Source organism: Haliotis asinina, chromosome 11, assembly GCF_037392515.1.
Source record: "Haliotis asinina isolate JCU_RB_2024 chromosome 11, JCU_Hal_asi_v2, whole genome shotgun sequence".
In the NCBI taxonomy this organism is placed as follows: domain Eukaryota; kingdom Metazoa; phylum Mollusca; class Gastropoda; order Lepetellida; family Haliotidae; genus Haliotis; species Haliotis asinina.
This window is the reverse complement of record NC_090290.1, coordinates 49,894,191-49,913,209: the sequence shown is the minus strand read 5'-3', so window position 1 is coordinate 49,913,209 and position 19,019 is coordinate 49,894,191. Positions and strand designations below refer to the sequence as shown.

General features: G+C 38.2%; 1 protein-coding gene across 1 annotated transcript in view; it reads left to right on the top strand.

The window, feature by feature from the left end:
• The window catches only part of LOC137255669 (ATP-dependent RNA helicase DDX42-like), a 39,233-nt gene extending 20,442 nt beyond the window's left edge, over positions 1 to 18,791 (top strand). Inside the window, exons 6-20 of the mRNA XM_067793148.1 lie at positions 843 to 983; positions 1,577 to 1,696; positions 1,960 to 2,067; positions 2,954 to 3,022; positions 3,959 to 4,087; positions 5,474 to 5,573; positions 6,000 to 6,047; positions 6,950 to 7,047; positions 8,351 to 8,444; positions 9,079 to 9,159; positions 10,048 to 10,251; positions 11,624 to 11,748; positions 13,268 to 13,369; positions 13,611 to 13,712; positions 13,956 to 18,791. Of these exons, the coding sequence (XP_067649249.1) occupies positions 843 to 983; positions 1,577 to 1,696; positions 1,960 to 2,067; positions 2,954 to 3,022; positions 3,959 to 4,087; positions 5,474 to 5,573; positions 6,000 to 6,047; positions 6,950 to 7,047; positions 8,351 to 8,444; positions 9,079 to 9,159; positions 10,048 to 10,251; positions 11,624 to 11,748; positions 13,268 to 13,369; positions 13,611 to 13,712; positions 13,956 to 14,075 (1,641 nt within the window). The 3' untranslated portion in view covers positions 14,076 to 18,791. The remainder of the gene's footprint in view (positions 1 to 842; positions 984 to 1,576; positions 1,697 to 1,959; positions 2,068 to 2,953; positions 3,023 to 3,958; positions 4,088 to 5,473; positions 5,574 to 5,999; positions 6,048 to 6,949; positions 7,048 to 8,350; positions 8,445 to 9,078; positions 9,160 to 10,047; positions 10,252 to 11,623; positions 11,749 to 13,267; positions 13,370 to 13,610; positions 13,713 to 13,955) is intronic.
• The last annotated feature ends 228 nt before the right edge of the window (positions 18,792 to 19,019 follow it).

Genomic DNA, 19,019 nt, shown 5'->3' with positions numbered 1-19,019 from the left:
TTTGTAGCAATTTCTTGTTTTCACAGACCATGTTTGTTGCTTTTCTTGTCTTGGTATGATGTATTTTTTTAGCTGTGCATACTGTTAGTGATATTCAGAAAATATGTTTTTCTCCAAAATACCAAATAAGATGATGTCCATTTTACCTGGGTGTGCACTATGGTCAAGAAAATTATATCTTAGGAATTTTGAAATACATTTTCAGCGACTGAGTAATGGCTGTGAATGAATAATGAATTACTATTTTCCCAGTGTTGTCTTATTATTTTCCAGTGTTGTTTGAAGGCATACATAAAATTAAATAACATATGGTTAGACAACCCCTCGAACAAAGTATACTGATGTCAGTCTTTGTTCGGATGAGAAAACATAACATAAATACAAATGTAGACAGCTATATATTTGCTGTGGGTAACGACACTAACACCATTATGACTAACATTGTTGACCAACTTGTGTGTTCAGGGATCTTAGTAGGGCTTCCAAACAAAACATAACCAGGGGCAAATTTTGAAAAGGTTTCTATTTTAATTCATATGATCTGGATGTTGATATCTCCAATTTGAGAAATTCTAGTGAAATTTACTGGAAATTCTGTGATGGATGAAACCAAAGATTTGAGAAAAACAGATATCATCCTCATATTAATTTGACCTGAGTTGAGTAGACTCTCATATATATAACAATGACCAGAGGTCATATGAATGCTGAAACAATACACAATTATGGAATGCACACATATTGAAATACTTGCAGTTCAACTTCCCAACAAGGTGCTGCTCTGTGTGATTTGTTGATGTTGATAATTGTTTAGGATTGTTTTAACATTATCTCAAATGCAGATGATTGACCCCCTGCCACCAATAGACCACTCTGAGGTAGAGTACAATAGTTTCATCAAGAATTTTTACGAGCCACATGATGACATCAAGAATCTGACAAAGCAGGAAGTGGATGACCTTCGTTGCAAACTTGGGATCAAGGTCAGTACAATCACAGGTTCATTTAATCATTGTTATCCCCTGCAACATGTTTAAAATGCAACCCGTCCGTCTGTGCGTCCATCTGTCCGAGCACATATATCTTTTCCAGAGCAGAACTCTAAAACCCTTCAATATTTCTTCATCAAACGTGACACATAGATTGGTCTAGTGGTGGACTGGTGTCTTTTGATAGTTTTGGAATTCTGAATAAAGTATTTTTGGAATTCCCATGGCAACAAGTTTGACTTCTACTGAAATTTGAGGTAATGCGGGGGATATTGATGACTGTGTCTTCTTGTTTGTTTTGGTTTAGCCGGTTGTATAGTGGTTTTAAGTCTCACAAATTGTAAGGTAGTTCGTGTCTGACAAGATGTAATCAGGTTTTTTAATTTCAGACCGTCTTTGATAAAACAAGTTGTGGTGAAGAGTTATGACCCTTTGAAATTTGCAGGATCTAATGTTGGGTTTTGATGACGTTAGACAGTGAGAGAATAAGTGTTTCATCAGGTATTTACATACAACCCTCCAGACATTGAAATTCAAATTTACCCCAAACAGCTTCTGGGTCATCTTACATTTTACTTGTGATGCAGGTATCTGGTGTAGATCCCCCACGACCTGTCACCAGTTTCGCCCACTTTGGTTTCGATGAGCAACTGCTGCACACAGTACGGAAGGCGGAATATACACAACCAATGCCCATCCAGGCCCAGGTGAGAATGTACACCCACAGAGGGTTGTTGAACAACTCAGGTCAGTACAGCTACTGGTAGAAGGTTGTGATAAGTACAGGAACAGGTAGAACAATTTCAACCCACTGAGGTCAGTGATTGTCACTATGTAAATAGAATCACTTATGTTGCCATCATCAACAATGTAGAAGAACATCCAAGTAAACCTTAAATACTTTGGCTGACAACATGGGAAGCTACAACGCTCGGATATTTCAGTGTATTGTTCAATGTATTGCCATCAGGGTGTTCCCATAGCGATGAGTGGACGTGACATCATCGGTATTGCCAAAACAGGAAGTGGAAAAACTGCAGCGTTCGTGTGGCCTCTCCTCATCCACATAATGGATCAGGTGAGTGTTTCATACAGACAAGGCCCACGGTAATGGGGATACAATGAATTAAGGAGGGATTGTGATGTTGAGTGCAGGGGAAAAGATTTGAGCCCGAATTTTGATACTTGAGGATTTTGGAACAATAAGAATTCTTACATTTTTGGTGACTGATGACTTGTTTATTTACAGACCACATCATATAGCTGGGATATTGCTGAATGTTGTTAACAAACACACTAACAGTTTTTATGATGTTATGCCAACAGCTTTTCCTGTTGATGTCCTTGATAAATGAAGAGCTGGAATACAGAAAATTCAAAGTTTTCCTTGTCCTGACTCATGCTTTATTGCTTATCTCCCTTTCCCACCGAACGGCTAGTGGAAACTTGAATCCCTCCTGCAATCAAGGAGAGAGAGAGTGAGGATTGCCATGTTGTTGGTCATGTGATTGGTTTGGCAGGAGAAGGGAGATGGCTCAGGGTGAGTGATTGTATGTTTGCTTCTAGGGAATTTGAAGGTATTCAAGTTTCCACTTCCTGTTTGGAAGGAAGGGGGAGATAAGCAATAAACATGAGTCAGGATAAGTATAAAATATCAGTTTTATCATACAAATTACATTATTCATATATGGTCAGTTGCTTTAAGAATAATCTTGATGTTTCTATTCAAAATATGACTGATATATAAATATAAATGATCTTATTGAAATCACATTTTGTTTGAATATAATGTGTCTTTGCAGGAAGATATGTCACATATTTGTATCAAGCTATAGTGATATCATTCACCAAGATATAGTTCTTTTTTTGTGATACTTCAGTTCCAAATGGCACCCCGAAGTATCTTTTAGGGTACCGCATGGCATGTATGTTCCCTCATACTTAGACCTTTGGTTTTTCTACAGAAAGAGTTAGAGCCTGGAGATGGACCAATCGGATTGATCCTTGCACCAACCAGGGAATTGTCACAACAGGTAAGATATTCATGCTAAATTCCTGGCACAAGGCAAAGGACCGGGTTAAAATATTGACCTTCAGTAACCCACGCTTGTCATAAGACGTGACTAACAAGATTGGGTGGTCAGGCTTGCTCACATGGTTAACACATATCATTCCTTCATAATTGTGCAGATTGATGCTCATGCTGTTGATCACTGGATTGTCTGATCCAGATTTGATTATTTACAGACTGTCGCCATAAAGCTGAAGTATTGATGGGTGCGGCGTAGAACAAAACTCACTCACAAAGCAATGTCTTAAGCCTATGTTAAACCATAGAAGTTACAATTACTTTATGGCTAAGATCATTTTGTTCATTTGGACTTTGGAATATAAGACTCTCTTGGCACTGTGATTGTCGTAAGTCTGTGTAGGACAGACTTTGAGCTGTTTTTCCTTAGCAGTGATTGAATTAATTTTTCAACTCAACCAGACAGCCGGGCTGGTGGCCCATAACTGTTGTCTGCCCAACTTGATAGTTGCCTGCCCACCTTTATAACTTACGTTTTTGCAATAACTTACACAAAACACTGCCATTTTGTAACAAGTACAAACGAATAAGTAACCCTCTCTTAGACTGGTCTTTATTGAACCATGTGACAACAGATATCCAATCACAGTGTAGCTTACTAAGCCAGTCAGTTTTAGTATCCTATTGCTATCTTGACTGACTGAAGAGTTGTCCATGTATAATTGTGGAATATACTTGTAGCTTTCATTCATCTTTCTTAAATCAAAATATGACATGACAATTAGGTGAAAGTAGGTCAACCTTACAAATTTCAGCCAGACAATCGGGCTGGTGGAGAGAATTTACAGGCAGCCTGACTCAAAATTTACCGGCCACGGGCAGTCGGGCAGGCCATTATTTCAATCACTGTTTGTTAGTAATGGATGTTTTCTTCCCCTAGATATATCAAGAGGCTAAGAAGTTTGGGAAGGTGTACAACATCCGCGTGGTGTGTGCCTATGGTGGAGGCAGCATGTGGGAGCAGACCAAGGCATGTCAGGAGGGCTGTGAGATCATGGTGGCCACGCCTGTTAGTACCTCATTACCATTTCATCTCAGATTCTAGAATACTTGTTTGCTGATTGAAGTAATTTTGGGATGCACAGAAATAAGGGGAATTGTGATTAGTGACAATGTGATGGGACTTTGAGCATTATGCTAGATGTTGCAGGATAGAGACCCCAAGAACTCAAATATTTGTGAGACAGGATAAGGGACCTAAAGATTATGGACAGCAAGAAAACTTCTTTTGGGATAAGGAATCTTCTGACATGCAGTTGTGGAATAAGTCATATCAGATCAGTGTCTTTGGAATATGAGACATTCTGTATAGGAGCTCTTTAGTAAGAGATAATTATTATGATTTTAAGCTTTGGAATACAGAATATCAATTTGAAGAACTCTAGACATGGAGATATTAAGATAAAGATTCTTGACTAAGGGACATCAAGACAGGAAGCTCCGAGGTTAGTTACACAAAGATTAGGATCTCTGGAATAAGGGACAACATGTTACAGTAGTCCAGAATTTGACGAGTGGTTAGGGACTTTGGGATTAGCAGCTTTTAAAGTAGGGGTGTAAAGATAACGATTTATAGAGCAAAGGATTCCAGTATTGAGGTCTCCAGAATAAAGACAGCTTGTTTTTGGTACTGTAGAACTGGAGACATCAAGATATTAAGAGCTCTGATGTTAAAACAAGAATGAATTGCATGGTACATGGAGGTGAGACCAGAATTGGAGACATCAAGATTAGGAGCTCTAGGATTAGAGACACAAAGGATCTCCAGTGTAAAGGACAGCATGAATTGTCTGGATATGGAGAAGTGATATATGAGGCTGTGTGAACAGAGACATCAAGATTAGGACATCAGGGCATACAAAAACTAAGAAGGGAGCAGAATGTTCATTTACAGGAGTTGAATGTTTCTGAAAAGACAAACTTTCTGAAAATACAGGGGTTCAAAAATCTCATTGCTCAACAAGTCAGTTTTCATTTCGGGCAATAAAATAATGATATCTTACTTGTCTGTGAGTAGATTATTTCTGCTAATGGTTTCAAATGGCAAATATACTTGGATTTCATTTCATATCTGATCAAAATATAGCTATTAATTTTCACAATGATAATAAAGTAGAGTTATTTTTCTGTGCTATTTATCACTTCTCAGTAAAATAGTCCATTAATCATTAACTTCAAATACCATGCTGATTTATTCTTTCATAATTATGTTATCTTGATTATGTCATAACAATCAGGGCAAGAGGAAACTTAGTGGCAAGTGCCTTTTAAAATAAATTTTGAACCTCCGAAATAAGACACAATGTACTATTGACTAAGTTTCGTTGTTTAGCATTATAGCAGTGGAAATAAGAAAGCATGATTATTTTTGACTGTTACTCTCCTGATGTTACAGGGCAGGTTGATCGACCTGGTGAAGAAAAAGGCTACCAACCTACGGCGAGTAACATATCTGGTGTATGACGAAGCCGACCGCATGTTTGACATGGGCTTTGGTGAGTGATGACGTGGTGATGGTGTTTGATGATGTGAATGATCTTTTCAGGGATCAGTGTTAACAGTTTGTCAGACTGCATGCTTGATATGGGTTGAGTGATGACCAGGTGTCTCACAAGGTGTATAACATTTTCAAGGTTTGATGTTAACTGGATGGGCTGCATGTTTGATAGGGGCTTTATTAGCAGTATCAACAACTCAGTAAGTTAAATGTTGTAATTGTATGTTAAAATCAAGGTTTTTTGCTTATATCCAAATATATTGTGAGCACATGAGCTTGACTGTACTATAATGTAATGATACTGTGTCTGAGTTGGTGTGATAAGTGGGCAGAACAAACTCTTTATTTCAAAGCTGTTTTGTGGCCTTGCTGAGTATGGAAGAAGTCAGAGCTATTTAGTTTTTTAGCTTCTGGTTCTTTTCAGAGCCACAAGTGAGGTCCATAGCTAACCATGTCCGCCCAGACCGACAGAGTGAGTATTTGCCGCATGTACAAGACTTGAGTCAATATTACCTGTGTATTTTTTTAAGAACTATTCAAATTTTGAAAAAGGAATAATTTGTCTCAGTTTTAAGATTACCTGCTGTCCTGTTTTAAATGTTTTTGGTGAGTTTCTAAATGCTGATGCTTAGTTAGAAATACTGTCAGGATGACAAATGGGGACAAGTCAATTTTCTCTGGCCGGTACATTTCGGGTATGGGATCAGATGAAGGGACTGATGAAGGTCCGGGTTAGAACTGGTCTTCAGCAACCCATGACTTGTGTCAGAGGTGACTAATAGGATCGGGTTGTCAGACCTACTCACTTGGTTGACCCATGTCCTCATATCCCAGTTGCATAGAACTATTCCCATGATGTTAATCACTGGATTGTCTGGTCCAGATTTAATTATTTACAGACTGCCACCATATTCTGGAAATGTTGCTGACTGGAGCTTGAAACAAAAATAAACTGAACCCCCAAACCCTAAAATATTTACCCGGATTACATTTTTTGGTTTGTCAGCAACATACCCATGCTTGTAACTTTTTACCCGAGAAGATCCGGTTAGAATTGATTTTCAGTAACCCATGCTTGTTGTAAGAGGCGACTAACGGGATTGGGTGGTCTGGTGGTGCTGACTTTGTTGACACATGTCATCGGGCTCCCAGATGCTCATATTGGCGATCACTACATTGTCTGGTCCAGACTCAATTATTTGCAGACCCCTCCATATAGTTGTGATATTGCCGAGTGTGGCGTAAAACTGAACTCACTCACTCACAAAGATATGGGAGTTACTTGTGAGTAAGAATTCACTGTTCAATAAAAGAAATTTCACCTTTTCTTTGCATGTTTTCTGACCAGGGTTTGATTTTGTTGCTGCTTTTTAGCATTGCTGTTCAGTGCGACCTTCCGAAGGAGAGTAGAGAAACTGGCTCGGGACATCCTCATTGACCCAATTCGTGTTGTGCAGGGCGAAGTAGGAGAGGTGGGTATCGCGTGAGAGGAGAAAGTAACATGACACCGCTTATCCCAGGGGTGGTTGCAGACCCATCACCCCCCCCCCAAATTTTCCCCATTCTCTTCCCACAGAGGTTACTCAAGTCATATCTTCCTACGGACCTCTGTTCTAGTATGTCCCTTTCATTGTTTGAGGGTTCAGGATTCCTGACTGCTTGCATAGTTTGCAATCTGATTTTGTTGTGCGATTTGCAATGTTGTTTCATAAGTGGTCATCCACAAAGCCTCTGTAATTTCTGCATTCTTCTGGAAAACTAGAACCTCTTCTCCTGTGTGATGAACCTCTTCTTCTGTGTTGACTTTTAGTGCTGGTAGGGGATTTTAGAACTGGGAAAAATTAGACTGTATTAGAACAGAGATTACATGAGTAGTTATGACTTGAGTAACCTCTGTTAGAAAGGTATGCATTTTCGTCTAAACTTGGGACTTCATGATAAATGTTCACCTCCCTTTTCTAAAATCCGAAATCTGTTTCTGCATGCATTACCCTTGAAAACAGTTTGAGCTATAATAGTATAGCTCACTTGCTTGATTATGGTGTAAGAACATACACTGAAACGTCACACTCATTGCATTAAAGAAGTTGACTATACATAGAAGTTGGTTTTCCTTCACCTATACAACTTCTAAAATACCTCTCAAAGAAGATGTCATGGATTTGTTGTTGGCTGTAGTCAGTACCTATGAGATGGTTAGACAGCGTTAGATCTTAGATCTCTTGATGTCATGGTATTGCTGACATTGTCTGAAAGTGATCTAAAGTCATAGTTGTCCAGGCAGTACGTTCCAACCTATGTGTCAAACATAGTTTTCTTACCTCACACATGAATATTGTTTTCTGATTGCCTGAGTGCTCTTCTACTACTTCCAGTTTGCCTCACTCACAAGCGGGGAACATTTTGATGTACTCACTGCCAATGGCAGCTCATTCGGTACTTTGCAGTAATAATTCTTTATCTTGAATAACATTGAGTCACTCACGTGTGATGTTTGGAAATTACCGATGTTTTGTGTATGCAAATTTATGGATAATCTTGCTTGTCAGCAAATCTAGTGATAGCTACAAAAAGATTTGTACTGTGCTGCAAACAATTCAGAATGAACATTAAGGAGTTCAGAAAGAGAAATACTGTGTTCACTGGTCCCATGTGTTGATGTACTGGTGATGTTTGTTTATGTTCCCTGTTTATGTTCCCTGTTTATGTTCCCTTATGTTCCCTCATGACCAGTGAACAACATATATTACAGGCTGCATGTAACGTGTGTTGCAGGCTAATGAGGACATCACACAGATAGTGGAAGTCCTGCCCCCTGGTCCGGCCAAGTGGACTTGGCTCATCAAGCGACTAGTGGAATTCACGTCAAGTATGTCCGAATCCATTCTTAGTAAATTCCTGTACATCAATCCCATTCTTCCCTGTGGGATGATGTTATGAAGAAATAAATTTGTATGGTAGGTGTGGATGCGTGAGTCTGTCACCTGTGAAGATTCAGGTTAGCATTGATCTTCAGGAACCCATGCTTGTTTTAAGTGGCAACTAATGGGATTGGGCAGTCAGACTTGCTGACCATGCAGCATTTGAAATAGCCACCAGCTTGGAGGCCCAATGCCAGTTGTTATTGTATTGGGCTGGCAGTTTCAAATATTTGCAGACCCCTGTGGCCTTCAGCAAATTATCTGTCTTTTAAAAAAAAAAAACTGGAATGTTTTCCCATAACTGTTTTCTTTATTAATGTTTGGGGATCATCCATGATGCATCATGTTGCAATAACTTAGTTTAACTTCTGATAGTTCAGCACTTTACACGTAGGATTGTCAACACCAGTCTTTAATGTCTTTGTGTGCCATAGGCTTTGCTAAGTGAACTTACAACTCTGTACGGCCCTGTTTAAAGTATTGCAAACATTGTGACCATGTTGACACAAGTCATCATATTCCAATTGTGTACATGATATTGAAAGTTATGTTTGTGATAACAAACTACATTTGTTTGTTCAGCGGGCTCTGTGTTGATCTTTGTGACGAGGAAGATGAACAGTGAAGAACTCGCCACCAATCTGAAGGCCAGGGACTTTACCGGTCAGTTGGGAAGAAAGCTAATTTTAGATCTCAGATTATCAATATTAAAGTGTGATATAGAAATGAAATCCATTGAACACTTGACTGTAAGCAATGGCTAGTTGATTTTCCAACCTTTTCCTGTTCTCCAACAAACTTATCAGGCTAGTTTTGACGGATGAACTGGCTCCACCTATTTTCAGAAAAAAAGTCATGCATTTCATTCCATAATTGAGACATTGAATTGCTCTTCCCCATTTTTGTATCCTTCAACCACTAACACCTTGATATTTTTAAAAGACATTTAGAAGCTGAATGAACATGAAAACATGACATGTCATCATTCACCAGATGAAGGAGCAAGAAGTCACTCTGAAACATCATGAAAAGAATAAAAAGAAGCTGATAGCCATAAAATGTGTCATGTATGGACATGTCTTGTATTCACTAACACAGGTCACTTTAAGACATTTGTGATCATGGATGTGATTCACATGATGAAAGAATCTTTTTTGGAGTGTTTGTATGGTGTATAGGATAATCAGTGACAAAGATGTCTGATGCAGTTCCCCATCGTGACTTATTCCATATGTGTTCCAGTGTTGATATCTTACTTACCTTTAAATGTGTTGGTGATGTGCCATCAGGAAATGCTCACATTTATCATTATTATTTGAAAGTGATTCCTTTTATCACTTTTGAAAAAATGTGCCTAAGAAACATTTAATTCTTTGTATACAGCCTTATGAATATGGAATTGAGTATGAAGTTGGTTAGAAAACAAGGCAACACACATCTGCAAGTTATCTCACTTTGTGGAAATCCTTGACATGAGACTGGGTGTTTGGTAGTGAAGGCTATTATAATGTAATGATCTGTTTGATATGACCGTATATGTCGTTGTTTCAGTTGGTCTGCTTCACGGCGACATGGACCAGAATGAGAGGAATAATGTCATCTCTGCCTTTAAGAGGAAGGAGATGCCAATACTTGTAGCCACAGATGTTGCAGCACGTGGTCTCGACATCCCCCACATACGCACAGTGGTCAACTACGACGTAGCAAGAGACATTGACACACACACACACAGAATAGGCAGGACTGGAAGAGCAGGTGCTTGTTTGTTGAGATCTCTGGTTGGAGAGTTGGGTTGATTGCCAAGGGAAGAACAGATGCTTGTTTGTAGATGTATCTGGTTGTAGAATGGGGAAAATCAACAGGAAGAGCAGATGCTTGTTTGTAGATGTATCTGGTTGTAGAATGGGGAAAATCAACAGGAAGAGCAGGTGCTTGTTTGTAGATGTATCTGGTTGTAGAATGGGGAAAATCAACAGGAAGAGCAGGTGCTTGTTTGTAGATGTATCTGGTTGTAGAATGGGGAAAATCAACAGGAAGAGCAGGTGCTTGTTTGTAGATGTACCTGGTTGTAGAATGGGGAAAATCAACAGGAAGAGCAGGTGCTTGTTTGTAGATGTATCTGGTTGTAGAATGGGGAAAATCAACAGGAAGAGCAGGTGCTTGTTTGTAGATGTACCTGGTTGTAGAACTGGGACTATCAACAGAGGAAGAGCACGTGAATGTTTGTAGATGTAAAATTTAGAAAATTAATAGAAGAAGAGCAGGTGCTTGTTTGTAGGTGTATCTGGTCATAGAATGGGAAAATCAACAGATGAAGAACAAATTAATAGCAGGTGCTTCTTTCTGTAAGTATCTGCTCATAGAATAGGTACAATCAACAGAGTAAGAGCAAGGGGTTGTTTGAACTTCCTTGAGCAGGTGGTTGTTCGTTGATTAAACTGCCTTGAGCAGGTGGTTGTTTGTAGATATTTCAGGTTGTAGGTATGTTTAGATCAACACACAGCAAGAGCTTGTTTGTTCAATTCTTTAATTGTGGAGTAGGGTAGATTGACACAGAAAGAACAGATGCATATTTGTAAACTAGCACATATCTCTAAAATAGGATATATGTGAAACAAATGCTGAGGATCACCTGCAACTGAAGGTAAATCACCATTCCAGAGACCATTTGGACTTCCAGTACTTTGGCAACATGCATGGATCTTACCTGGATTTATGAGATATCTTTCAGCCATGTGCAGTTGTACTGATATTTAGCCCTATTAAAGCAGGAAGTATTCTGGGATAGAAAATGTGTGTAGAGCTTAATTAACTTTAAAAGTTTGGGGACTACTGACTGGTAAAGTTGTATAAGCTAAAATTTGGCATTGTTGGGAGGATTTGGTCTTATTCTATTATTGAATAAAAATGTCGCATCTGTTTTGCTTATTTGAAATGAATACCCGGATTTCAAAAAGATGGTGGGTATCTAAAAGTATACATACCCACTTGAAATAAGAAATACCCACTTAGTTTCACATGTATAGGTATCATACATACAGAGTTGAAAGCTTCCCTGGAGCTCTGTGTGGTCATTAACGGATTCTATGACAGAACAGAGATCTCACCAGTGTTTTTTCTGCTGCAGGAGAGAAGGGCTATGCTTATACATTGATCACTGAGAAGGACAAGGAATTTGCTCCCCATCTTGTCCGCAATTTGGAAGGAGCCAATCAAAACGTACCCGCAGCTCTCATGGATATCGCAAATCAGGTATAGGTGGATGTTTCTGTAATGGGCCACAAGATACAATTAATTGTATCATACAATGACAGCATGCAATCACATAAGACTACAACATACCATTGTATCATACAATGACAGCATGCAATCACATAAAACTACAACATACAATTGTATTATACAATGACAGCATGCAATCACATAAAACTACAACATACCATTGTATCATACAATGACAGCATGCAATCACATAAGACTACAACATACCATTGTATCATACAATGACAGCATGCAATCACATAAGACTACAACATACAATTGTATTATACAATGACAGCATGCAATCACATAAAACTACAACATACCATTGTATCATACAATGACAGCATGCAATCACATAAGACTACAACATACCATTGTATCATACAATGACAGCATGCAATCACATAAAACTACAACATACAATTGTATTATACAATGACAGCATGCAATCACATAAGACTACAACATACCATTGTATCATACAATGACAGCATGCAATCACATAAAACTACAACATACAATTGTATTATACAATGACAGCATGCAATCACATAAGACTACAACATACAATTGTATCATACAATGACAGCATGCAATCACATAAAACTACAACATACCATTGTATCATACAATGACAGCATGCAATCACATAAAACTACAACATACAATTGTATTATACAATGACAGCATGCAATCACATAAAACTACAACATACCATTGTATCATACAATGACAGCATGCAATCACATAAGACTACAACATACAATTGTATTATACAATGACAGCATGCAATCACATAAGACTACAACATACCATTGTATCATACAATGACAGCATGCAATCACATAAAACTACAACATACAATTGTATCATACAATGACAGCATGCAATCACATAAAACTACAACATACCATTGTATCATACAATGACAGCATGCAATCACATAAGACTACAACATACCATTGTATCATACAATGACAGCATGCAATCACATAAAACTACAACATACCATTGTATCATACAATGACAGCATGCAATCACATAAAACTACAACATACCATTGTATCATACAATGACAGCATGCAACTGCAACATATACTGACCCCCAGTGAAAATGCATAAGAGTTTTTCAGGTCATTTTTTGAAACATCAGTGAAAAGTCCTAAGGTTGCACTGAATGCAATAGTAAGGAAATAGTTAGTCACTATGGCTATCACAGTGGTATGTCGCTGCAGATTGTCGCTATCACAATGGTATGTCACTATAGACTGTCGTTATCGTAATGGTATGGCACAATAGACTGTTGCTATCACAATGGTATGGCACAATAGACTGTTGCTATCACAATGGTATGGCACAATAGACTGTTGCTATCACAATGGTATGTTGCAGCAGACCGTTGGTATCACAACAGTATGTTGCAGCAGACTGTCGCTATCACAGAATTTGTTTCCCCTTCAGTAGTCACACCTAGTAAAACCTGTGTTATTTCCTCTCTATGTTTCAGTGTCCGTGGTTCAAGAAGAATCGCTTCAAGAAGGGCCAGGGAAAGAGAATGGGAGGCAAAGGACTTGGTTTCAAGGAGAGACCAGGATTGGGCTCTGAAAATGTTTGTATTTGTCATTTTACATCTGCAACAAGATTAGATAATGTAATGGTTATAGGTATATATAATAATGTTCAATTGTTCAACTCATATTACTATAGTCACTCTGTAGTACCAAACATGTAGCTCTAGATGCATGAATGTGTCAGGTGTTCTATAATTGCTGTCAGAGGTTACATGAATCTGATGGTTTGGAATCACCTTGAATATGACTTTACAAACATCTTCTTGCTTATGTTGGCAGAGCACTAGGGTTCAGGAATCAACAAGTTTCTCCAGTTACCGGGGCTTGGGCTCATCGGGGCCTCAGGGAGACAGACTCACTTCAATGAAGACAGCGTTTGCCGTATGTAGCTCAAGCTAATGTCTACTTGTCTGACCTCAGTTATTATGAGGTCAAATGAATTTGTTGATAAATTGCCTCTGTTCACCCAGCAGTTAATGGGTACCCAGTGGGATAAGTCCTATGAGTGTTAACCTACTAGTGACTCACAGCTAGGGTTATCAGGGGTTGTAATGCATTTGCGTCTTGAGCAAGCAGAAGTGAGCGGAAACAGGTGCTTTATAAATAGCCATAATTGCGTTTCAGGCTCAGTTCAAGGCCAACTTCACAGCTGCCACAGAGGAGGGTGTGCCGTCAGTTATCCATGGAATCAAGGGAGGAATTCAACAACCACAGTCCCGGAGAAAGAGGACCCGTTGGGAATGATGCGGTACCTGTATCATACCTGTGCACCTGTGTTGTTGACTGACTGACAGTGAAGAGTCACTGTGTCCCTGGATCCTGTGCAACTGTTGTTTATCAGCACTTCCATCCAGGTTGCATGGATCAGGTATTATGCGGAGAGTAGTTGACTGTTTTCTCCAAAACATCAGTTGAAGTCAGCGATCTGCAAACTAAGGATTCTGTCAACCGGACTTGACGGGATGTTCTTTGTAGAACTATACTGCAGTATGTGAATGGGATCCTTTTGCATTTGGTTTTTAATATTTTTCAGATACGACAATGCTTAAAGTGCCTCTGGCTGCTTAATTTTCCCAAATCAGAGACAGTTTGCTTGTACAAGGAAATACTGCAGTTTTTGACCTTGACATTCAAAACTAGGGGTCATTTCGACTCCAAATGAATATTTTCAAGGGTCGTAACAGGAAACAATCATTTCCTATAAAGTAATGAAATGGTGCAGTATTCTGTACTTAATCACTGTGGCTTTGTAAGGTTTTTCAAGAATTTTGTACAATGCATTTTGTTGCATGTACAAATAATGCAATAATTGTTTTTATTGACACTGTTCTGTACATCTGCATGTCATTGACACACATATCTGCATTATGTAAATCCCTGTACTTGATAACGGCAGGCGTTTGTTCAGTAAGAATTGACAGTCAGCAGACTGGAAGATCTTTAGCAGATTATAGTTACCAAGGCTACGGAGTTATTTGTATCAAGTTGTATGGTATTTGGATTATGGTGATTAATATTCATTGTATGCTACATTTGCTAAGGAAACAAATTATCTTTTCGGTCGAAGATGGGTTGTTGGTAAAGTTTTGGTAGTGTAAGAGTCACACAGTAAGAGTATTTCAGTATGATATGACAAGATGTTAGATTTGAGATCTCAAAATCTGACATTAGTAAAAGCATCATGAACTATTACAGAGGAGAAAGGACAAGATTTGTCAGCTGTGTACCATTCGCTACCCTCAGCGGTTACTTGGCATATCTTCCCACAAACCCCGGTTATAAATATGGCCATATTTCCCAGTTCTCTCAAGAAAAAGGGAAGATAAGTAATCTCCCTTCTTTCTATCCAGTCAGAACCCATGTTACATCAACTTCGATCCAACTCGACCATGATGCTAGCAAATTTTTGGCCACAAATATCCCTTCTTTGCCAGGGACTTGTGTTGATGTGACACACTAGACATTTAATGGCCGGCATGTCTGTTGTCAACAAGGAGAGGACTTTGATTTGCCATTACATTACTGAGTTCTGTCTACAGGAAACGTTTGTTCATTGCACAGGGAAGAGGTTCTAGTTTTCCCGAAGCATATGGAAATTACTGAGTATTGTGAATGATCACATTTGAACAATATCACTGCTTACACCAATCCGGTATAGTGAACACTCGCACAATGAAAAAGATTTAATAGAACAGAGGTTCATTAGAAGATATGACAAGTGACCTCTGTGGGAAGAGAATGGCTGTACACATAGACAAGGTTGATACAATAGATTTACAGTCATTCCTTGTACAGTCTTCACAAAACTGCTTTTCACCTTCCACTTCTGTTGGTGATGTTTTGTTGAGAGTGATGGTTTTCTATAATGTGGTTGTCTTTTGTGGCTCCAGGGTAAAAAAATTCATACGGTTGGTGACTTTTAGGTGAGAGTAACTCTGGTCTTTGATAAGATAGGCAGTCACCCTTTGGCTCCAAGGCCATGTATTTCAAGTTGTTGGTGATGATGTGGGAAAGTAACAGTAGTCCGTAATGGACATGAAGATTTCCAGCCATCAAAAAGATTTATGAGAGCTTTCAAGTGCATTTTGGTCTTTTGGCTTTGAATATTACATTTCTCCTCAACCTTGGTGCTGAAGTTCTTAGTTATGCAAATATGACAAAATAGATTCTGTCTTTGGTTGACAGCTGATAACTTGTCAGTTGCTTGAGATTTTTGGGTGTTCAGTTATTCCAGAATGTTGGATAGGAAGAATACTTGTGTAGGGTTGTGCATTTGGGAGCTATCTTGTAGATAATTTGGTGGTTAATATTTTACAGCCATAGTGCTAAGTTTGGTCTGACAGATAAGGTTCCATGTTGTTTATTTGTTTACTGAAAGTTATCCAGAGACTAGCATGACAATCAAAATGTTACTTGATGAATGATCTCACAAATTACCTAAAGGGACTAGTCCTGTTGAAAGCTGAAGATGATTGCAGAAAATATGCTTCAGACATCTTCAAATATTTCAAATATTGACACTTTTGAGTTTCTGTTTGTACTTATTCCAGATGGAAGAAGAAATAAGAAAGAAAAGACATTTCGTGATTTTTCTTCAAAACTGACTTCTCTCTGTCACCACTTCACATCTTTTAGGGTAGTTTATGTATTTGTCCATTGACTTGGCTTTTATTTTGTCAGAGCGCCAAGAAGCACCTGTTGCGGATTCTAATCACTTCAGACATCAGTCGTTATTCTTATTAAAATTTGATACGACACATAGATACCATGGTGATACAATAATATTAGCATTTAGGGTATGTCTAAAACACAAAACATGTCTGTAGGGTAGCTTAGTGGTTAAAGTGTTCACTTAGTGTGAAACTTAGTGCTTTTGAATGTCTCTTCCCCAATTATGTCACTGTATTTGTAAGCATTATTCTACTCCGAGACCTGTGGTACTAAGGGCAGTTCTGAACACTAGTGTTTAGATAGGATATTTAGATAGATGGGATATTTATATAGCGCACATATCCATACACAAGTGCATGCTCAAGGCGTTGGTATTTTTTCCTCGATCACAGGATGTCAATCTCAACAGCACATCGTATTTCAATCTCAACTCCCTGGGGAGTATATAACTCTTGCTGCCACTAGGCGCACCGAGTTTATTGTGGCTCTCTCATCCTAACAAGGTACCCAATTGACAGCTCATAGAGTAATTATCACTCGTCTCATATAACATCTCATTATCATGGTTCTGTGTCAGAATTTCCTGGGCATGACTGGAATGTGTTTTCAACAGTAATCCTACTTAGCCTTGAATTAGCGATGAAAAGAATATTTATCTGAAAATAAATAATTATATTCAAATTACACTTTGTGTTAAATTAGTTTCTGTCAATCTGTCACATAAATACAATGAATCAGGAAGAAAGTAATAAATGGAATATTTGCCTTTTCCTCGCGAAATCATGAAAATCCCGTCATAGATGCTTCTCAAACAGATAGGTTTGACAGATAAAGACTCCTGCAAAGTATGTCATTTTAAAGACTGCTTTTATGTTCACAGATATATATGCCTTTTCATACCTTACTAACTACTATAGACTAATATAGACAAATATATGCTGAATAGTGAAAGAAACTAAAGTTTTGAAAAATCTCATAAAAGTAAGTATTCATGTTTCTCTTTGATTTTAAAACTCGACATAAATATTTGCCTTTCTTTTAGTACATTTGAATGAGGTTTTCTTCAAGTTATTAAATTACTTTATACATTGTGACTATATGAAAATATGTGACATTTGTTATGATGTAACGCCAGTCCCTTATACATGTATATAGAATTCCTATGGTTAGAGAGATGCAGTATTTTTCAGGATATTCTGGAGACAACCTAAATGTGTCATGGTTGTCTTCATATCTGGTTCATGTGGTAAACTTGATACCATATCAGCTTGTTTTCATAACACCATGTGGGCACAGACTTAGGTGATAATGTCTCATAATTACAGAACTGTTTTGGTTTCAACATGACCGTTTTGTCATTTTGAGGCAGTAGGTACAAAGGTTATCTGTCTCTCAATCCATGAACTTTTGTTTTTCCACCTGGCCTTTACTTAGTTCTTTGGCACTATTATTCTGATTTAAGTAAGTCAAGATGTTCTGCAGGTTCTGTGCAGACATCGTACATGTTATCCTGCCATGTAAAGTTTGAATTCTAGTTTTTAATTCCTTCCTGGATCCCACGCTTGACTGCTTAGACGTCCTACAGTCGTTCTGTCCGTGTTAAAACACATGCACAGGAAATATCCATGATTGACAACTCATTTTCGTGTTGTGCGTGTGGCACTCTTACAAAAGTGATTTCAAAATGGACGATTTACAACACTGTTGGGAAAGATTCAAATATTAGGGGTGAAACGGTATGCTCTTACCGCGATATGGTATGCACTTTGGTACCTTTGGTTTGGTCCGTTTCAGTTTGGTATAGAAGATATTATCATAATGCAGAAAATTGACAAGAGCCAAACCTAGCACTTTTATTTTCGTTAATTTGAATATACAAACTCATTTTATGACTTGATAGAAATTATAGTACAAAAACTGAAAATACCAAATTTTTTTTTAGTGCATTATGGCATACCAAACCGAAGGCAAAATACCGCAGTTCTACTAATACTGCAGAATACTGCATCACCCTTATTAATGGTTAAATGAATGTCACTATTTGCCTGATGACTGTATGGTCAGCAGAAACTGGAATTGAGTACTTTTGTAAGAACACTACACAGAGAAGTAGCGAATTGTTTTAACTTGACATGACACATAGTATTTGTACATAACTGTTTCATCAGGCATTTCTATCTCATTGTCATTAGAACTGTTTGCATTCTAGGAATGCCAGATTGTTTTGTTTCATTTTGAAGTAAATTATGATTGAAGATTTGTAAAGAAGAAAATAAACATTAAAACCAGTACAGATGTTTGTTTTCTGTGTGGGTTTAGAAATATTCTTCCTTTTCTCTACATCCTGGAGACAACAATCAAACAGCTTGGAAGCTGCAGGGTGCTACATTAAACAACAAACAATACTCAACTTAGAATTATTATTTATGAAAATATTTGACAGGCATTGCATTCATACTGGTAAGTCAAATACCTCACATGGAAAAAGGAGTGTCTGACCCCTGTCAAGTCGCTCAA